Genomic DNA, 19,212 nt, shown 5'->3' with positions numbered 1-19,212 from the left:
AGGGCTCAATGCTGAGATTTTAGGTCTAACCGCATCGTGAGGAGCCCGAAGGCAAAAGGGCACGAGACACGTGTAAACCAAGAGAGATGGCCCGCAGGGAGAGAGGGTACAGTCCACAAACCCGACGTGCGGAGTGAACGGAAACCCACCCAGCAGGGGCTTCTCTGGAGAAAGCAGGAGTGGGTGTTCCCCGCTGTGCATCCCTGCCCACCGAGCCCGGACGGGGCCAGGCCTTTGTGCCGGCGGGAGAGCCTGCGGTCACTTACCTGAGGCGGGCGACTGGTCACCCGGGCTGCCCCTCGCTGGGCCGGGAAGCTCGGCGGCGGCCCCGTCCGGGGGCTGGCCCCCCGCCTCGGCCGGCTCTGTTGCGGGCGGGAGGCCCATGCCGTAGGCGCACTGGGGCAAGGGTCCACTCGGGGGCATCCCCAGTGCGGCCGCCGGGCGCCCCCCAGCCGGGTCCCCGCAGCCTGCACAGCCGTCGGCAGAGCGCGCGCCGGCCGCCCAGTGCGGACACCGGCCGCCGCCCGCTTCTCCGCGCGAGGGCTGCTCGGGGGACGCGGGGCTCCACGCAGTCCTGCAGCGGGGCGCGGGGAGGTGGGCGCTCTCGGAGCCCCCCAGGCTGTCCGTCCCCGTGAAGCACTGGCTGAAGCTGTCGTTCTCGCCCACCTCCAGGGGCTCGGGGAAGGGCGACCGGCCTCCCGGCGGGGTGAGGACCGCCACGGAGTCTGCGGTCCGGAGGGGCCTGTCGGTGTACTCGTCCTCCGTGGGCACTGGCCTGAAGGGGCCCCCCTCGATCTCGCTGACCAAGGAGAGCATCTCGGCATCTCCCCGGGGCGCACAGGCCGCTGTGCACGCGCCCCCCGGCCCCGGACGGCACGCGTCTTCAGGAAACACCTTCTGTTCCAGGGTCAGCAGGAGGACACCCTCACAGACTTCGCCTGCACTGCCGGCCTCCGCGTGAGTGCAGCTGAAACTGTTGCCTGCGGACTCCTGCCGATTTAAATTCAGAAGGCAGAGCGTCAACACCAGCGTTAGAACGTGGCTCTGCTCAACGCGGCTGAGAACGGTGTTTATGGTAATCATTCCCACCATAGTACGTACAGATGGAATGCTCACTGCTGCGCTTTATTTGGGTTATTGAAGATTAGGGGGTGGGGGGAACCCTCAAATAGAGCCCAACCAGAAACAGATGAATCGAACTGCATTTCCAAGGGGGCGGCGGGTTTACATCCAAGCAAGGGAGGGAGCTAACCCAAGTAATTTCAGGACCCTGGATGTCGCCTGTGCTCGCAATCTCCATTTTTTAAAAGGCCCATAAACAAATAAAGAATTCTAGTTAGCAACTTTGTTTTTTGCTGTGGTATGGCTTAGTAATTCTGAAACTACTGTTTGTGTATTCTGGAATTGAGTAAATGAGTAAATATATTGAGAATCGCGGGGTGTCCTGCTACCGGAGAAGGGAAGATTGAAGCATAGATAAGGAAAGAGTACAATGAATCCTGCAGTGAGTGCTGGGACCGGAATTAGAGCAATAGTGTGAATTCAGGGTGGTGACTCAGGTAGGAAAGAATCCAGCAGCAATGCAGGAGAGTCGAGCTTGGGAAGATTCCCTGGAGAAGGGCATGGCAACCCACTCCTGTACTCTTGCCTGGAGGATCCCATGGACAGAGAAACCTGGCTGGTTACAGTTCATGGCATGGAAAAGAGTCAAACATGACTGAGTGACTAACAACAGAATACCTAAGAAACTAGATCTAAAAAGCATATAATGGGATAATTCCTGAAATCGTAAGATCAAATGTAAATTATATAATAGTATTGCACCACTGCTAAGTTTTCTGATTCTGATAAATGTACTATAATTACATAAGAGAATGTCCTTGTTCTGATGAAACTCACATGGGAGTATTTAAGGATGGAGGAGCATGATGTCTGCCACTCTGAAAAGATTCCAGAGAAAAAAATATACACACGCATAGACACACGTGCTGCTGCTGTGTTCAGTCGCTCAGCCGTGTCCGACTCTTTGTGACCCCATGGACTGTGGCCCGCCAGGCTCCTCTGTCCATGGGATTCTCCAGGCAAGAATACTGGAGTGGGTTGCTGTGCCCTCCTCCAGGGGATCTTCCTGACCCAGGGACTGAACCCGCATCTCCTAAGCCTCCTGCACTGGCAGGCAGGGTCTTCACCATTAGCAGCACCTGGGAAGCCCAGACACACATATGGAGGTCAGATAATAAATCATCGTGAAAATATAGACAGTTGCTGGCTCTGAGTAGAGGGCATGACGAAGTTTTTCATACGACTCTCACTGCTCTCCTACAATGCTGAAGTCACACCCAAATTAAAAGCCACCAAAATAACTACAAAGGAAAGGAATGTGACCACTCTTCTCTCCTAGGGGTCTGTCCTGGGCAGTCGAGGTTGGTACTAAAATAATAATGTAAATAATACAAGGGCACAGAGATGACCGAAACAGAAGGAAATGCAAAGAAAACAGCATTTAGGATTGGGGTCAGTCCTGGGATTCGAGGCCCCACCCCCTTACTCAGTCACAATTTGGCTCAACATTTGACTAATAATAGCTATAGCAACCTACACCCTCCATGGGTACCAGGGGTCAAACCCAAGCCTCCTGCAGTGGAAGCACAGAGTCCCAACCACTGAACCACCAGGGAATTTCCCCAAATTATTAACAGTATTTAAAGGAGGCACTTTAGACTTTTAAATTTACCTTATTTCCATTTAGGCGGCCGCAAGCCTCATTGACCCAGTGCCACAAATTAGCTAGAAAAACAAAGTAAAGATAAGGGCTTCATATTATTATTTCCCAGTTCTAATTCAGTATTATTGACCTCTATGTCAGTTCAATACTAACTTTAAACACACTTGTCTGCAAATCTGTGAGTAAAAGATCCTGAGAGTGAAAACATAAAGAAAATCAATCAATTTAAAGACTACGAAGGCATCTTCCTCTTCTTATCAAAAAAGAACTTTTTGATCTATGTAAAGTTGAACATTGGGTTGGCCAAAAAGCTCGTTCAGTCTTCAGTTCTGTCGCTCACTTGTGTCCAACTCTTTGCGATTCCATGAACTGCAGCACACCAGGCCTCCCTGTCCATCACCAACTCCCGGAGTTTACACAAACTCATGTCCATTGAGTTGTTGATGCCATCCAACCATCTCGTCCTCTGTCGTCCCCTTCTCCTCCTGCCCTCAATCTTTCCAAGCACCAGAGTCTTTTCAAATGAGTCAGCTTTTCGCATCAGGTGGCCAAAGTATTGGAGTTTCAGCTTCAGCATTAGTCCTTCCAATGAACACCCAGGACTGATTTCCTTTAGGATGGACTGGTTGGATCTCCTTGCAGTCCAAGGGACTCTCAAGAGTCTTCTCCAACACCACAGTTCAAAAGCATCAATTCTTCAGCGCTCAGCTTTCTTTATAGTCCAACTCACATCCATACATGACTACTGGAAAAACCATAGCCTTGACTACATGGACCTTTGTTGACAAAGTAATGTCTCTGCTTTTTACTATGCTGTCTAGGTTGGTCATAACTTTCCTTCCAAGGAGTAAGCGTCTTTTAATTTCATGGCTGCAGTCACCATCTGCAGTGATTACTGATAACTCATGATAATCTCTCTCTTAGAGGATTGCAAAAGCCCTCCTTACTGGTGGGTCTGCATCCACTCCTACTGTACCCCTGAATTTGTTTTAATTAGTCAAATAGCCAATTATTAACCCCACAGGACTGGTTTCCTTCCCTCTGCTCAGGATGGGAGCACCCTCCTTTGCACCTGCCAGGCTGCACCACCAGGGCGTGCCTCCCTTTCCAGGCTCATTTCACCCTGGTTCTCATTCTCTGCTCCAGCTGCACTAACTTTCCAACCCCCCCTCCCCCAGCTCGCCCTGCTCCCTCCAAAGATGCAATTCTCCTGTCTCCCCTAGGGCTAGTGCAATCCAACCTGTCTTTCAGATCTTAGCTCCCCTGGGAGGCCCTGGCTGACCACAAAGCTGGACAAACAACTGTCACCTGAAGCTCTGTACCCCCCTTTCCACACTCAGCCTCACTCTGGGCAAAACGCCTGCCTTGCCCACTGCGAAGCCTTCTCCATGAGGACAAGTGCCTGTCCAGCCACTGGTGACCAGAGCTGAAGGGATGAAGAGGAAGCAGACAGTCACACATCCCGACTCACTGACTGGCAGGCCCACTGCCCTTGGCATTCGTAAGCTATGGCCAGAAGAGATTATGACAGAGACAAAAACTAAAGAATTAAACACCAGAAGTCTGTTTATCTCATGAAAACATGACTCAATGAGCCAGCAATCCGTCAGCATCTCTGAACATGCATTATTCAAATCTCCAGGTCCGATGCTGCGGAGGTGAAGCTGCATTGAATAACAATATTCAACAGGGAAGAGACTTTTAAAAAAGGGAAGTCCAATGTCTCCCCTTCGCTCTCTGCTTAACGCTTGGCATCTTCAATCACATCTGCCCTCTTCTGTTAGTCTTTTGATTGCCCAGGGTTACGTTAGGTATTGGAATGTTAATGGGAACAGTAAGATATGCAGGGTTTTGTGAAGTCTATGGATGTGACGGTGGGAGAGCTGATGGAACCACAGCAAAGGCAGATGCAATAAACAAGCGAGCAGCTGAAAATGGGGAAGGACGGTGAGACCACAGGTGCTTCAAAAGTACACGTGTGGCTGAGCCCCTTTGCTGCCCACCGGTAATTATCACAACATTGTTAATAGGCTGTTCTCCAGTTTAAAACAAAAAGGTAAATGAATCAGGGGCACTAGTGATGGGAACCTAGTGATGGTTAGTAGTTTAAGAAACCTTTCTTAAAAATCATGCTGTTTTAGCTTTGGAGCATAAAAGTCAAACAGGATATGATGTTAAAAGATACTACCAAACAATATTTTGGTGGAAAATCATTCCCAATAAACAAGATGACACTTGATTATTCATCTAAGAATGAGCACCTGCATCTTACTGAATATAAGACAACTTATTTTCAGAATTTTAAATTCACTTCTCAAGGTAACCCCTCAGTCAAAACTTTCCATCTGCCATTTACCTGAACATATTGTTTTAATTAATTATGTAATTAAAAATGTATTCTAGGTTACATGCAACCCCTGTATATCTGATATACATAATCTTTACAATATTTATCCGTTTCCTGCACCTAGGATAAATAAATATATTTCTTATTCATAAACAAGAACAATGGATTTTTGTTTGTTTGTTTTGCTAGAGAACAATGAATTAGGTATAAGGTGTGTTTCACCTTAGTTTAAACAGATCAAAAGAGGCAGTCAGAGGGCGATGTTCGTATCTTCAAAGCACACCCCTGGAGATGCATCGGTTTGCTCTAAGACTCGTGTTCAGAGCCCCCCACGGACACGGTACCTGTCAGCACTTTCCCTTTCCTCCTGTAGTAAACACCGAGGATGACGGCAGCTACTAAAGCCACAGACATGAAGAGGAGCAGAATAACCAAACTGGGCAGGTAAATCTGCGGTTCTGTGTGGGAAGAAAACGGGAAAAACGGCATTGGCTACTGTTCGTTTTTACTCTTTCTCAAAAACATAACAGGATTCAACTAAATCCTAGAATCAAGGATGTTGGTATGGAATAAAAGAGGCAGGAAGGGACCCAAGGCGGACTGTGGGCTTGTGGAGGGGAGCTCCCATCGGAAAGGGTGAGGTCAAAAACATAGGCCAAGCCGCCGACTGCCTTCGCCCCGAGGGGGGCCAGCCCAGGACCGCCTTTAGATGCTTGCACTCTAGAACAACCCTAATCGGCCTGACCGCACCATCCAGCTCCACCTTTGCTCACCTACAGAACACCTCACTCTCCAGGTGGACGGGCTCTGGAGGCAAAAGGGAGCCTCTTATCATAGCTCCTTCCAAATAACCACATGGCACCAGGGTTTTGCTGGCCAGGAGAACAGAACCACAGCCATCCCGCAGAGCGTTTCAGGCACTTCATCTACAACACGTGTGGGCTCAACCATCTTGTTCATCCCACCTGCTCATTTAAATGCTAGTACCTTTATATTATAAACTCTTGGTTTACACGACCTGGTTTCTGAGGCTCTGGCCTTTCTTTTCCTTCTGTCTTTTTTAAGACAATTTTTAATTCCCTTGGTTATCTTTAACAATCTCTTCAGAATGGTCTTTTTAAAATGCTGCTCTCTGTTTATAATAGCCAGGACATGGAAGCAACCTAGATGCTCATCAGCAGACAAATGGATAAGGAAGCTGTGGTCCATATACACAATGGAATATTACTCAGCCATTAAAAAGAAATACACTTGAATCAGTTCTAATGAGATGGATGAAACTGGAGCCCATTATACAGAGTGAAGTAAGCCAGAAAGATAAACACCAATACAGTATACTAACACATATATATGGAATTTAGAAAGATGGTAACGATAACCCTATATGCAAGACAGAAAAAGAGACACAGATGTATAGAACAGGTTTTTGCACTCTGGGAGAAGGTGAGGGTGGGATGATCTGAGAGAATAGCATTGAGACATGTATATTATCAAGTGTGAAACAGATCGCCAGTCCAGGATGGATGCATGAGACAAGTGCTTGGGGCTGGTGCACTGGGATGACCCAGAGGGATGGGATGGGGAGGGAGGTGGGAGGGGGGTTCAGGATGGGGAACAGATGTAAATTCATGGCTGATTCATGTCAATGTATGGCAAAAACCACTATAATATTGTAAAGTAATTAGCCTCCAAATAATAAAAATAAATGGAAAAAAAATGTTGCTCTATGTAATTTCCTATCTGGAAGCTCTGATGCCCTCCTGTTTGCTCAAATGTCTGAGCTGCAGCCTTGCTTTTCTTAGTCCGTGTTCGCCAACATAGCTCTGCAGCCGGGGTGCTCCTGCCTCGTTGGGAAGCTCCTCCTGGCTGAGATACCTGGGCCCGCCTCCACAGCATCTCACTCCCCTGGGCAGGCAGCTTCCACAATCACTGCCCGCTTTCTGTTGGTCACTGAAACCGTACTTGAGGTTGACTGGATCCTCCAAATGTTCCAGAAATAATGGTAATTGTATTCTACCAAGTCGCTGACTCTGGTTGGTGACCAAGATCTCCCATAGATATCCTGCTGTGATAACCACTACCTTACCATATTTGGGCATTTAAATTTATATTTGCACCTCAATTTTCTTTCTTTTTTGGGGGGTATATATGAATAAAGTATTGGTTATCCATTCCACAGTAGAAAATCATCAACTAAACAACACTGATAAAATGAAATACTGAGCTGAGCATGGATAGGAAGCTGCCCAGTCGTCTCCAACGCTTTGAAACCCCATGGACTGCAGCCCGCCAGGCTCCTCTGTCCATGGGGATTTCCAGGCAAGGATACCGGAGTGGGCTGCCATTCCCTTCTCCAGGGACCACGATAGGATGAGATGAAAAGGGAGAGACGGCTGCCTCTGGATACAGCATGTAATTCGAGAGAAATCTAGAACTGACTAGACTGGGGCACACCTACCCAACCAACCTTTTCTATTAAACATACCACTTGGTGGATCTGCAGGTGGGAGAGGACTACAAACCACATCTGATTCATCGGTTCCGCGACGCACTTCTCTCTCTCCGAGAATGGTGCAGCTGTGAAGAGAAAGGTACGTAAGTCCTTTGGTTTCATGTCCTTATTTTAAAAAAAAAAGCTATAAAAGATTCTACCCCATTAGACTGCAAGCTCATTCAGGAGAGGAACCAAGGTCTTCCTGCACGTTTGAATCCCCGGTGCCTGTCCACACACACTAAGGTGGGCAGAGAGATGAGTGAAAGTGACTACTGCCGTTGCTGACATCTGCTCTTGGAGCGTGGTCCGAGACGGCAGACCGGTGTGTTTAGTAAAGAAGATTCCAAATCCAATTACCACGGCTAAGTGATAAACTTTCGAAGTTGAAATGAATACCCTTTCGAAGTTGAAAACACAGAAAATCTTTTTCAAAATAAAACCTGGATAGGTGGATCTGACAATAAATATTTAACGAGAATTAATTTATTGGGAACTGAAAGGATCATGACATTGATTATGAGTATTCAACAACAGGCATGCAGTGAAAGGATCCAGGAATTTCACTACAACTTTGCTCACATAAGTGTGAGAGAGTATACAGGCGAGATGATACATTACAGATTTATTTATCACTGGAAAAAACTGGAAACGACTTAAACGACTAGAATAGGGAGCTTGTGAGAGTTGGACCATAAATAAGGCTTAGGGCTGAAGAATTGATGCTTTCAAACTGTGGTGCTAGAAAAGACTCCAGAGTCCCTTGGACTGCAAGGAAATCAAACCAGTCCATCCTAAAGGAGATCAACCCTGAATATTCATTGGAAGGACTGGTGCTGAAGCTGAAGCTTCAATACTTTGGCCACCTGATGAGAAGAACTGACTGATTGGAAAAGACCCTGATGCTGGGAAAGACTGAAGGCATGAGAAGAAGACAACAGAGGACGAGATGGTTGGATGACATCACCGACTCAACGGACATGAGTTTGAGCAAGCTCCAGGAGATAGTGAAGCCTGACGTGCTGCAGTCCATGGGGTCGCAAAGTCTGAACAACAAGGGAACTTGTTAAATAAATTATGGTACATCTCCATGACGACACACTGTGTGGTTAGAAGCCACAAAGACGTAATCAGTTAATGTGGAGTGCGTTTTCTTCAGGATATATTATGTGGGGAAAAAACCCAAGTGTGTAAACATTTATTTAAGCAGGAGGCTTCTATATGCACATATACAATGCGCGCACACACACACACACACACATCTTTGCACAAATAAGCCAGTGATGCTGGGAATCTGGGCAAACAGACTGGTGAGTGATAATAAGCATCATGAGCAACTAAATAAAGGTAGAGAAGGGGGAAAGCAGCTGCAGCTGTAATCCAAGCTCCAGTCAGGCTGACTCTGCAGTGGTACAGGCCCCTGCCACCCATCCGAGGACAGGCTGCAGGGGTTTCTGTCCCTCACACCCAGCTGACAGACCGTGTCTGCTGTGAAACTCGCTTCCCGAGGAAGCCTCCCCAAATTGCATCACTCTGTTTTCACAACAGACGAGACAGCGGAGGTGGAGCTCTTTCAAATCAAGACGCCCTTGATTCCCTCGCCGTCACTCACTTGGTCCAGGGCCTGCACGTGTCCGTGGCGGAAGTGGTGTTGGAGAAGTAGCCTGTGGGGCAGGGCTCACACACCGTGTCCTTGTTGAGCTGCACTGTCAGAAAGACCGACGGACAAGAGAACACAGGACAGACGGGGACACTTAGAGATCGGCCAGGAGGGGCCCCCCGGCGTACCCCCGCCACCCTGGACCCCCGAGGCCGCTGGCGGAAGAACCCCCCAGGCTTCAGGGGGCCCGAGATCCCCCAGCACGAGACAGCAGCACGTCCAGGGGTCCCAGGCGCAGAGTCGGGACGCGAAGGCCGGACCTGAATCCGGTCTGCCTCTCCGGTCCACGGCCTCTGCCGTCAGAGCTGCTGTCCTAGGCACCCATCCTTCGTTTCCCGGCCAGGGAGCTGCTGTCTGTTTCCTTTCAGCCAAGTCTGTTCTCTCCTGTCCCCCTCACCCGGCTTCGGTACAGAGAATGGTAGCCCATTAACTACTTTGAAAGGAAACTTCTTGCCCTGACCCCTTCTGATCAATAATCTTACCAGTTTAAGTATCAGAGTATTGACCAACTTCAAAAACAAAACCCACGCTACACTATGGGTCTCCTCTTAAACCAGGGTCGGCAATAACAGTTGTTTTCTGTAAAGGGCCATATGATAAATATCTTAGGCTTATGAGGCCCTCTGCTCTCTGCAAACTACTTGCAGCGTGAAAGCTGTCACAGACAATGTATAAAAGCACATTGGCTGTGTCCCAATAAAACCCTACTTACAAAAACGCAAGTGATGGGATGGATGTTGGACCCAGAGCCCTCAAAGCAGGAATTACCCTGGTTAGTAAGCTATCTTCGCCTCTCTCACATTCCTCATAAACTATATGATCAAACTAGGAAACGTCTCAGATTTCCTGTCTGTTCCTTTTACTGCAGCCGACACACGGGGACCCTGTGATGGTTCCGATAAAGACGGACACTGGCTACCATGTGCTATCATAATAAGAAATTGTCTTGTGCCAAAACCACAAATTACTCTTGAAATTAGTAGCACTTCTGTGGTTTATCTTCATGAATAAAATGCAAAAATAAGGAATTACATTTTCTCTGTCCAAAGTCAAGTGGGAAGTACACCCTTGGTTTTTGCAATTGCTCAATACATAGCAGGTGTGCATGGGTGCCAAGTCATTTCAGTCGTGTCCAACTCTTTGAGACCCCATGGACTGTAGCCCGCCAGGCTCCTGTCTGTGGGATTCTCTAGGCAAGAGTCCTAGAGCGGGTTGCCAAGCCCTCCTCCAGGGGATCTTCTCGACCCCAGAGATCAAACCTGGATCTCCTGCATTGCAGGCGGATTCTTCGCCGTGTGAGGCCCCGGGGAAGCCCCAATAAGTAGCGTACTCATTCCTTATTCTAGCAATTAGATTTGCCTTGAAACGATATCAGCAAAGGTACAGTTAACATCTAGGCACTCAGATGAATTCAAACAGCTTTTAAAATGATAGTCACACTCTAGAAGAGTAACCCTTAAAAACAAAGTGACTTCCTAAGGGGCTGCAAGGCACAAAGAGCTTGACAGGCGCTGACTTCTGTACACTTGACTCTCGCGTCTGCCCTGAACTGCTGGGGCATCTGCAGTTTCTCCTTTTTTTCTCTTTCACAATCACACTACTCCCACTTAGAAAAGAAGGCACACTTCATACCTACTCCAAATTCTACCGTGGAGCCAAACTTCTGAGGTGCCAAACAAAGCAACAAGTCAAAAGATTGGTGACAGAAAGCGCCTTCGTTCAGAGCGCTTGTCTCTCGCTGTCCATCTATCAGGGCTTCCCCCACGGCTCAAACATAAAGAAATCACGGGCAATGCAGGAGATCCCAGTTCGATCCCTGGGTCAGGAAGATTCCCTGGAAAAGGGAATGGCTACTCACGCCAGTATTCTTGCCTGGAGAATTGCATGGACAGAGGAGCCTGGCGGGCTACAGTCCATGGGGTCACAAACAGTCAGACACAACTGAGTGACTAACATCCATTAAGGGCAAGGGTGTGACAACATAAAAGTGGTAACTGGAATCAGGTTGACTTGTTCTGAGTTCAAATATATTGTGATGCAGGGGTGAGATTTTCATGCATCCACGTCACTGTCTCTACCCTTCACCTATTGCATTCCAAAGGGGCAAAGCAGAGAAGACAAGGACCAGAAAAGAAAAAAGCAGAAAGGGACCAGCACCTTCTTCCATGCAGTTTAACAAGCTGCATGAAAGGCCCTGAATCTCACTTATATCTTAGAACCAGGATTCAGAAGGGAGTAGGCTGTCATGAGATTTGTTTCAGTAAACAAAAAGTCAAGTCCGACTTTTCCCAAGAGAAAGCCTGTCTGGTTTAAATGATAATCAGGGCTGACTTAGTAAGACTCTGTGATGCCAATTTTCCTCAATATGAAATGAAAGGAATAATATTTTAATTCTCCCAACTCAGGCTTTACTTTTATAACTATTAGTATAGCAAAATATAATATAGTCATTCATCTTTTGGACCAACTGTATAATAACCACTGTAGAACAAGTCAGTCCAGAGAAATGTTTTAACCTTAAAAGCTTGAGTCACAAGAAATTTTTAAAAATTAAAACTTCATGGTATTCCCTAGCGGTCTAGTGATTGGTTAGAACTCAGAGCTTTCACTGCAGGGAGAGGGGATGAAGGGGGGAGGGGGGGGTTGGTTCCTGGGGGGGGGAACCAAGGCCCTGCAAGGAGCCTGGTGCAACCAAAAAGAAAAGAAAATTAAACTTTCAAATAGGTGCATTTTTAAAATGTGAGAGAGTATGAAAAAGTAATTAGTAAAAACCCTCTGAGCCTAAAAATATATTACGATGAAACTCTGCGGGGAAGGTGAAGTGGATACAAATCAAACGAGAGAAAAAGAGCCACATAGAGTTTCCAACAGTTAGAGACGATCATTGCAATTTTATTTTTTCATTTAAAAAAATTTTGGCCACACCCTGGGACATGTAGGACCTTAGTTCCCCGATCAGGGGTCAAACCCACGTCCCCTGCGCTGGACGCGGAGTCTTAACCACTGCACCTCCAGGGAAGGCCTCTGATAGCTACCGTTTTACACGGATGGTGATGGGTATCCAACTGCTAGGGGTTCAGAACCCACTGAAAATGTTATAAAGTGTTACGGACTAAGTCCCTGGAAACTAAGTCCTTAGCAACTCTTGAAATTTGTAATAAAAATGCTTAGATGTCGATTAAAAATTTTGACTGGACGCACACGGCTTTGCAAAATTCTTCTAAGAGGGTTCTAAAGTTCTAAAAAAAAAACCTGGGGGACCCCTGCCTGATCCTGTTTCCCCCTAAATGGGGATGGGAAGGTTTCGCAGGAGCCTGGGGTTGGGCGCTGAGCTCTCACGCGTCCTGCTGGCGCGCACCCTGCGCTCGGCCTCCGGGGACCCTCATCGGCCTCCGGGGACCCTCGCCTCCTCCCGCGGGACCCTCGGCCTCCCAGGACCCTCGTCTCCCGCGCCCCCGCACCGGCCGAGCGTGACGGCGCAGGGGAGCGCCCCGAGAGGCCGCAGGCGCGGGGGTCCCGCACACGGGGGAGCGCCCGAGGGGCCCCGAGGGGCCGCAGGCGCGGGGGTCCCACACACGGGGGAGCGCCCGAGGGGTCCCTAGAGGCCGCAGGCGCGGGGGTCCCGCACACGGGGGAGCTCCCCGGGAGGCCCCGCCCGGCCGCGCGTACCGGGGCGGGCGCCGAAGCCGCGCGCGCACTCGGCGTTGCGGCTGCAGCAGTGGCAGTCCTCGCTCCAGTGGTAGCCGGAGATGCAGGCGCAGCGCCGCGACGCCGTCCGGTTGCCGGGCTCCACGGCCCTCAGGGCCTTGCCTGCGGGAGAGAAAGACACACCGTCCGCCTCGTGCCATTCGCGCCCGCCGCCCCCGCCCTGGGCCCCCCGGACCTCCCGGACCCCCGGCGCCCGCCCGCCCGGGGCGCGCGGTGAGTACCGGAGGCCAGGATGCGGGAAGCCTCAGGTTCCCCCGCACAGCTCTGGGGCTGGGACCAAAACATCCTGCTCGGGGTGGGTTGTTTTTTTTTTCTCTCTCTCTCTCAATTAGGAGACCTGTGCGTTTTCAGAAGTCAATTTTCATGTTAGTAGGAAGACCAAGGCCCAGGGCGTTGCTAAGTACTGACGATTTTGACTCATGCAAAACTGGACTTAACAGCTCCTTGATTTTTAGTAAATTCAGATGTGACACGCATTCTTAACACCAGGGCTGACGGGATCCAAACCCATAGGTTTTCTGGAGACGGGGGTTCATCTGGGGTCCTGTAGGGCCTCCTTGAAAACAGACCTCCCTGTGTGAGCAGACAAGTGGGAGAAGCACAGAGGCTGGGCCTGGCGACATACTTGGAAATTAATCTCTCCCCCAAATTCAGGATGAGGCGTTCGTCCTGTCTTTTACAACACCGAGCACAGTGCTCTCTCCTTTTCTCAGACCTCCTGGCCTTTTCCAGTTTTTGTGCAACAGAGGTGAATGCTCACAAGCTCAGTTCATCCTCGTTATTCGCTGGTTCATACTTGCAATTTCACCTTCTCCTTAAAATCCAATCGTATCCTCCAAATCAATTCTCCTGGTGCTTTTGCAGTTATTCTCAGAAACATGCAGAACAGTGAAAACTTTGAGCCACCAGCTGGACTGGTACGTCCCCAGCTGAGGGCAGAGGAGGTCGTGCTGCCTTCGTTTCAGCTCTCACACTGGAAACCAGAGTCCTTGCGTTCTGTTTAGGGTCTTTATTTCTGTGTTTTGTTGGTGAGCTCCTTCTGTAAAGCGGCCCCCCCAGCCTAGGGCTGAACTGTTGCCGAGTGTTTCGAGGAATGCAGTGATGTGTCTTCCAGAGAAAATCCGTATGTTAGATAAACTGTGTTAAGTGTTGTTTATGGTGACACTGTTAATGCATCAAAATATTTCTTAAATAAGGTGTCTTTACACAAAAAACAGGCACAAATCTAGGTCATGTTTACCCACCCAGGGGAAGTATTTGCTAACTCAGTGTTTGTGATGACTTTATAGAACTTAACTGTCCTGAATAACAGACTTCCCCAGTGGCTCAGGTGGTAAAAGAATCTACCTTCAATAGGGGAGACCTGGGTTCAATCCCTGGGTTGGAAAATCCCTTAGAGAAGGGAATAGCAACCCATGCCAGTATTCTTGCCTGGAGAATTCCATGGAGAGAGTGGGCTACAGTCCATGGGGTCACCGAGAGCTGGAACCGGATGAGCGACTTAGCGATGCATGCACAGTGAATAACAGGAACCAACTGCACACACATACACACAGAACAGCACAGTAACATTATTTAAAACAGACCTCCTACCGCTACACAACCTCATCTATCCTGGATTGTCCAAACAGCCCTTGTACTGTTTATCCCTTAATACTTACCAGTGTTAGTTATGGATTGATGTTTGTGTCCCCTGAAAATTCTTATGTTGAAGTCCTCACCCCCTTCAGTGCGATGGCAGTGGAGGTGGGGGCTTTGGGAGGTGATTAGGTTATGAGGTGGAGCCGCCCTGAATGGGATTAGTGCCTTTATAATAAGACAGCAGAAAAGGTGCTTTCACTCTCTCTGCTCTCCAGCACCTGAGGACGCAAGAAAGTGGCTGTCCTGGAGCCAACGACAGGGCCCTCGTGAAGAAGCGGACCATGCTGGCACCCTGATCTCGGACTTCCAGCCTTCAGAGCTGTGAGGAGTACGTATCTGCCATTTCAGCGACCGAGTCTGTGGTATTCTGCTGCAGCAGCCTGGACTGCCAAGGGCAGAGCTCCAGAGGAAACTGGTAAACCAACCAGAAGCGAGCCCCAGTTCACTGTCTGGTGCTGTAACTGCAGGGAAGCAGTGTCTCCTGTCCCCCTTCTTTCCAGACCAGAGCCTGGGGGACCAGAGGGCCCTCTGCCTTCGGGGTCCACTCTCCAAAGCCCAGGTCAGCTGTGACGCACCACAACCAACTTGCATAAAGGTGGACCTAATGTCTGCAACACACATGGACAAGAGTCATTCTGAAAACTTGAATTCCAGTCTCCCACTCAAACTCTGTGGTGGTGGTTTGTTGTTGAGGAGTGTCCGACTCTTTGTGACCCCACACACTGCAGCCCACCAGGCTCCCCCGTTCATGGGATTTCCCAGGCAAGAATACTGGCTTGGGTTGCCACTTCCTTCTCAGGGGTCTTTCTGACTCAGGGATGGGACCCCCGTCTCCTGCTTAGAAGGCAGATTCTTTACTTCCGAGCCACCAGGGAAGCCCCCCCACCCCCACTCAAAAGTAAGTGCATAGAACCCTGTGTGGTGATGGATGATTTTGACATAGTTTTTAATATCTTAATGCACCAGGTTTGGGGCTTTAATCAATTTTGGCAGTAGACAGAGTGAATCTTTCTTTCCAAGAGACAGTGATGAGTCAAACTCACCACTAAGCAATGGGAAAGAAAAAGGACTTGATCAGATGCTTTGCTCAGTGGACTTTCCATGTTACCGTCTCCAGACAAAGTCTGCCAGCTGTCTCTAATTTTAGAAATATTACAGTGCTTTAAAAAATACTTATTTCCTAGTATTTTTGTTCTATTTGAAAAAAAAACCCCTATATATCAATACAAGGATCAATCCTTGTAGCAATGAGCCTTCTGAGCACCCAGACTGAAGTCACTAAATAAGATGTTCTAATGAAGCGATGAGAAATCCTTGGAAAAATGGCTCATTCCAGCTTCAGGGAAGGAAGTGTCCAAGATAAGCCTGGGAGAGAGAGAGCTCTTAGAGATACCCGAGGGAGAGGAGCGATCATCTAAGCCCCAGTAAGACTTAGTGACTGCAGTAGATTAAAACACCTCCAATGTGTAAATTCGTGAGTTCGTAATATTCCTTTTTCTAAAAAAATAAGCTCTGGCTAGTTTTATTAAAGAAAAGTTGTGCATGATCTACTTTTCACGGGTCTGTCCCGGCATGCCCCTCGTGATGTCAGAGTCACCTAGGTCACTGGGAGCCGGTGTGTCTGGCTCTGTAGTGTTTTCCACGCGCTGTGCCCAGTTCAGTGTTACTGCCACCGTGTGATAGACACGAGTGGTGAAGAATCTGTCTGCCAACGCAGGGGACATAAGAGGTGCAGGTTCGATGCCTGGGTCAGGAAGATCCCCTGGAGTAAGAAATGGCAATCTGCTCCAGAATATTGCCGGGAAAATTTCAAGGACAGGGGAGCCTGGTGGGCAACAGTCCATGGGGTTGCAAAGAGCTGGATACAACTGAGCGACCGAGCGCCATGGTGACAGACGCCTGCTCTGGCCGCTGTCACACGATACTCGATTTCAGGCTCCCTCAGGGCTGGGCGGTGGTCAGCGAGGATGACCAGTTTCACTTTGCCTGTCTGATCATTTTCAGAGTCTGCTTGCACCCCAGCACACACTTTCCACTTTTCATAAGGAACTGGAGCCTAGAGTCAATCAACTCCAGCAACTTTCTCGTCGTCTTTGCGGTCTTAGGTGCGGGATGCCTCCAACCAAGTGCAGCTACCAAGATGGCAGGGAGTGAGAAAGGAAGCTAGCTCGTGATGTTCATACAGATCCTCTGGAGACAACTTGGTGATGGGGTCATTATATTGAAAAGTGGAAAAATAAAGTTATAAGCACTCATTCTGCCTTTCCTGTATAGACTGCACTTCAGGGTAACGACCAGTTGATGAGAGAAGTTTCTCTTTAGAAAGCATTCCAGCCGATAAACGAAGAAAGGATGATAGAGTTAGAACATCACCTTTCTGCAGCCCCTAAATGAAAATGGCTCTAGGTCATGATCATCAACAGCTGCTCGTATCACCCAGGAAAGAGAGAAGCAGCTCAGTGTGACCCCTGACATCACCTTTTGAAGGAGTTTTGCCAAAAACAAAGCAGAAAAACCCAAACCAGATTCTGATCAGCCTTCTAGATCTAATAACCCCTTTACAGGAAATACAGGGGACAGAAGACGTATGTTTAATGAGACCGAGATAATGCAGCTAGCAAAGCTCTGACAGTGGAACCTCTACAGGACTGATGGCCTGGCTTCCTTAACAGATACACTGAGTGAAAAATGGAAAAAAGGGGATGAAAGGAGCTTCTGGGTTGGGACTTAGGAGACATATTTTGATCCTATTCTTATAAGTAAATTTTAATTTTTAAAAGATCTGAGTCCAAAGCCCTATAGCAGTATGATAAAGAGATCAGACTATGGAGGGAGGAAGACGTGGATAGTTTAGGAAAAAGACCTGGGAGTTAGAAGGCCTGGTTTTGAGTCCTGCTTCTCATTTGTAACCTTGGAGAAATCACTCACTCCCTCTTAGTTTCTTCATTTTTACAATGGGATAATCATAGCTTTCTCACAGGGTTTTTTTGTGAGAAGTAACACAGCGTATGTGGAAATGCCGTGGAAACCTTCTGTCACGTGTAAGATACCTTCCAGGCCTGAACACACAAATATCACATCTTATCACTTATATGTGGCATCTAAAAACATGATACAAATGAACTTATTTACAAAACAGAAATAGACCCACAGACATAGGAAACAAATATGGTTTGCAAAGGGGAAAGGTAGGAGAGGAGATAAATCAGGAGTCTGGGATTAACATATACACACTACTGTACATAAAATAGATGGCCAACAGGATCTACTGTATAGCACAGGAAACTACACTCAATGCTTTGTAATAACCTAAAAGGGAAAAGAATCAGAAAAAGTAACACACACCCCCCCGAACCACTTTGCTGTACACCTCAGACAAGACACTGTACATCAACTGTACTTCAGTAAAAGCAAAACAGATACATTCCAGAACAGAAGTTCCCTACGAAAACCCATAACACAGTGCTCCTGGGATCTAAAGCGCACCCTCTGGGGGTCTGTGGGCAGACGTCTTCCCTTGCCCCCAAAGGTACAGCGTCGCTGCATCCAACAATGTCGTTTCCCACACTGCCCCTGACGGGCTGACTCACCTGGATCGCAGACTTTGTGCAGCAGGCATTTATCTTCTTCGTTCCAGGTGTCCAGGTATTCGTCCGAGCCACAGGGCAGACAGACGCTTTCAGAGGTAGTGGTGCATTTGGAAGACATGTACGTTCCTTAAATTACAAGGGGGAACATGCACCAATCAAAAATCATCCGTGTATTACACTCTTTGTGACCCTATGGATTATATCCCACCACGCTTCCCTGTCCATGGGATTCTCCAGGCAAGAACACTAGAGTGGGTTACCATGCCCTCCTCCAGGGGATCTTCCTAACCCAGGGATCAAACCTGCATCTCTTTGTCTGCTGACTTTTACATGCACATTCTTTACCACTGAGCCACCTGGGAAGCCTTTGTGTTATATCAGGGGAAATGTGATGTGACAATCTCTATTTGCCTAGAGATTAGGCACAAGTTCTTCCCAGAGGAAGCCTCCCAATAAATCAACAAAAATGAGTCAGTCTGGGAATTCCCTGGCAGTCCAGTGGTTAGGACTCTGCATTTTCACTGCTGAGCACCCAGGTTCGATACTTGGTTGGGGAACTAAGATCCTGAAAGTCTTATGGTGTAGGCAAGGGGAAAAAAAAAGCACCAGTCTACCAAACCCTTTACATGATGTGGTCCCAGGATGCCCCCAGAGACAGAGGTCATGTCTCACAGCAGGGGCTCCTCAGGGCTCCCCGCTGGCCCAGATAACCTCCCTGGGGTTTGCTGTGCCTGCTGTCACTGCGGCCTTTCAGACCTTCTAAGTAAAACCCTAGGCCTTTCCACTCCCAACCCCTGCTGACTCAGGAAAAGAACTGCGGTTTTCAAACTGGTGCCTGCAGAACTCGAGGGGTTCCCTGGAGGCTAAGCAAGAGAAACTTCATCTCCTGCCTCATGTCTCCATCTTCAAAGCCCCTTTACTGTCGACCCGCAGAGTTTGTTTCTTTTGTCCTATGCACACTGTGGGCTCACGGTTAACTTCGTTTGATCAGAGTAATACACATGCTCAGAAACACACACATATGCATGAGAATCAATGGATCTTCACTCT

The 19,212-nt window shown here is 48.4% G+C and overlaps 1 protein-coding gene across 3 annotated transcripts in view; it reads right to left on the bottom strand.

The window, feature by feature from the left end:
* Nucleotides 1-19,212, bottom strand: part of TNFRSF11A (TNF receptor superfamily member 11a) — a 58,222-nt gene that overhangs the window by 12,106 nt on the left and 26,904 nt on the right. For 2 of the 3 annotated variants that reach the window (XM_065935190.1, XM_065935191.1), the window contains exons 3-9: nt 18,163-18,288; nt 12,893-13,033; nt 9,176-9,269; nt 7,558-7,649; nt 5,417-5,530; nt 2,735-2,787; nt 267-990 (exon numbers count right to left, since the gene is read on the bottom strand). In XM_065935190.1, the coding sequence (XP_065791262.1) occupies nt 267-990; nt 2,735-2,787; nt 5,417-5,530; nt 7,558-7,649; nt 9,176-9,269; nt 12,893-13,033; nt 18,163-18,288 (1,344 nt within the window). The remainder of the gene's footprint in view (nt 1-266; nt 991-2,734; nt 2,788-5,416; nt 5,531-7,557; nt 7,650-9,175; nt 9,270-12,892; nt 13,034-18,162; nt 18,289-19,212) is intronic. The other variant, XM_065935192.1, reaches the window with a different exon arrangement.

This window comes from Muntiacus reevesi, chromosome 4 (genome assembly GCF_963930625.1).
Source record: "Muntiacus reevesi chromosome 4, mMunRee1.1, whole genome shotgun sequence".
Taxonomy (NCBI): domain Eukaryota; kingdom Metazoa; phylum Chordata; class Mammalia; order Artiodactyla; family Cervidae; genus Muntiacus; species Muntiacus reevesi.
The sequence above is the reverse complement of the archived record's forward strand: the minus strand, read 5'-3'. Positions and strand labels throughout refer to the sequence as shown.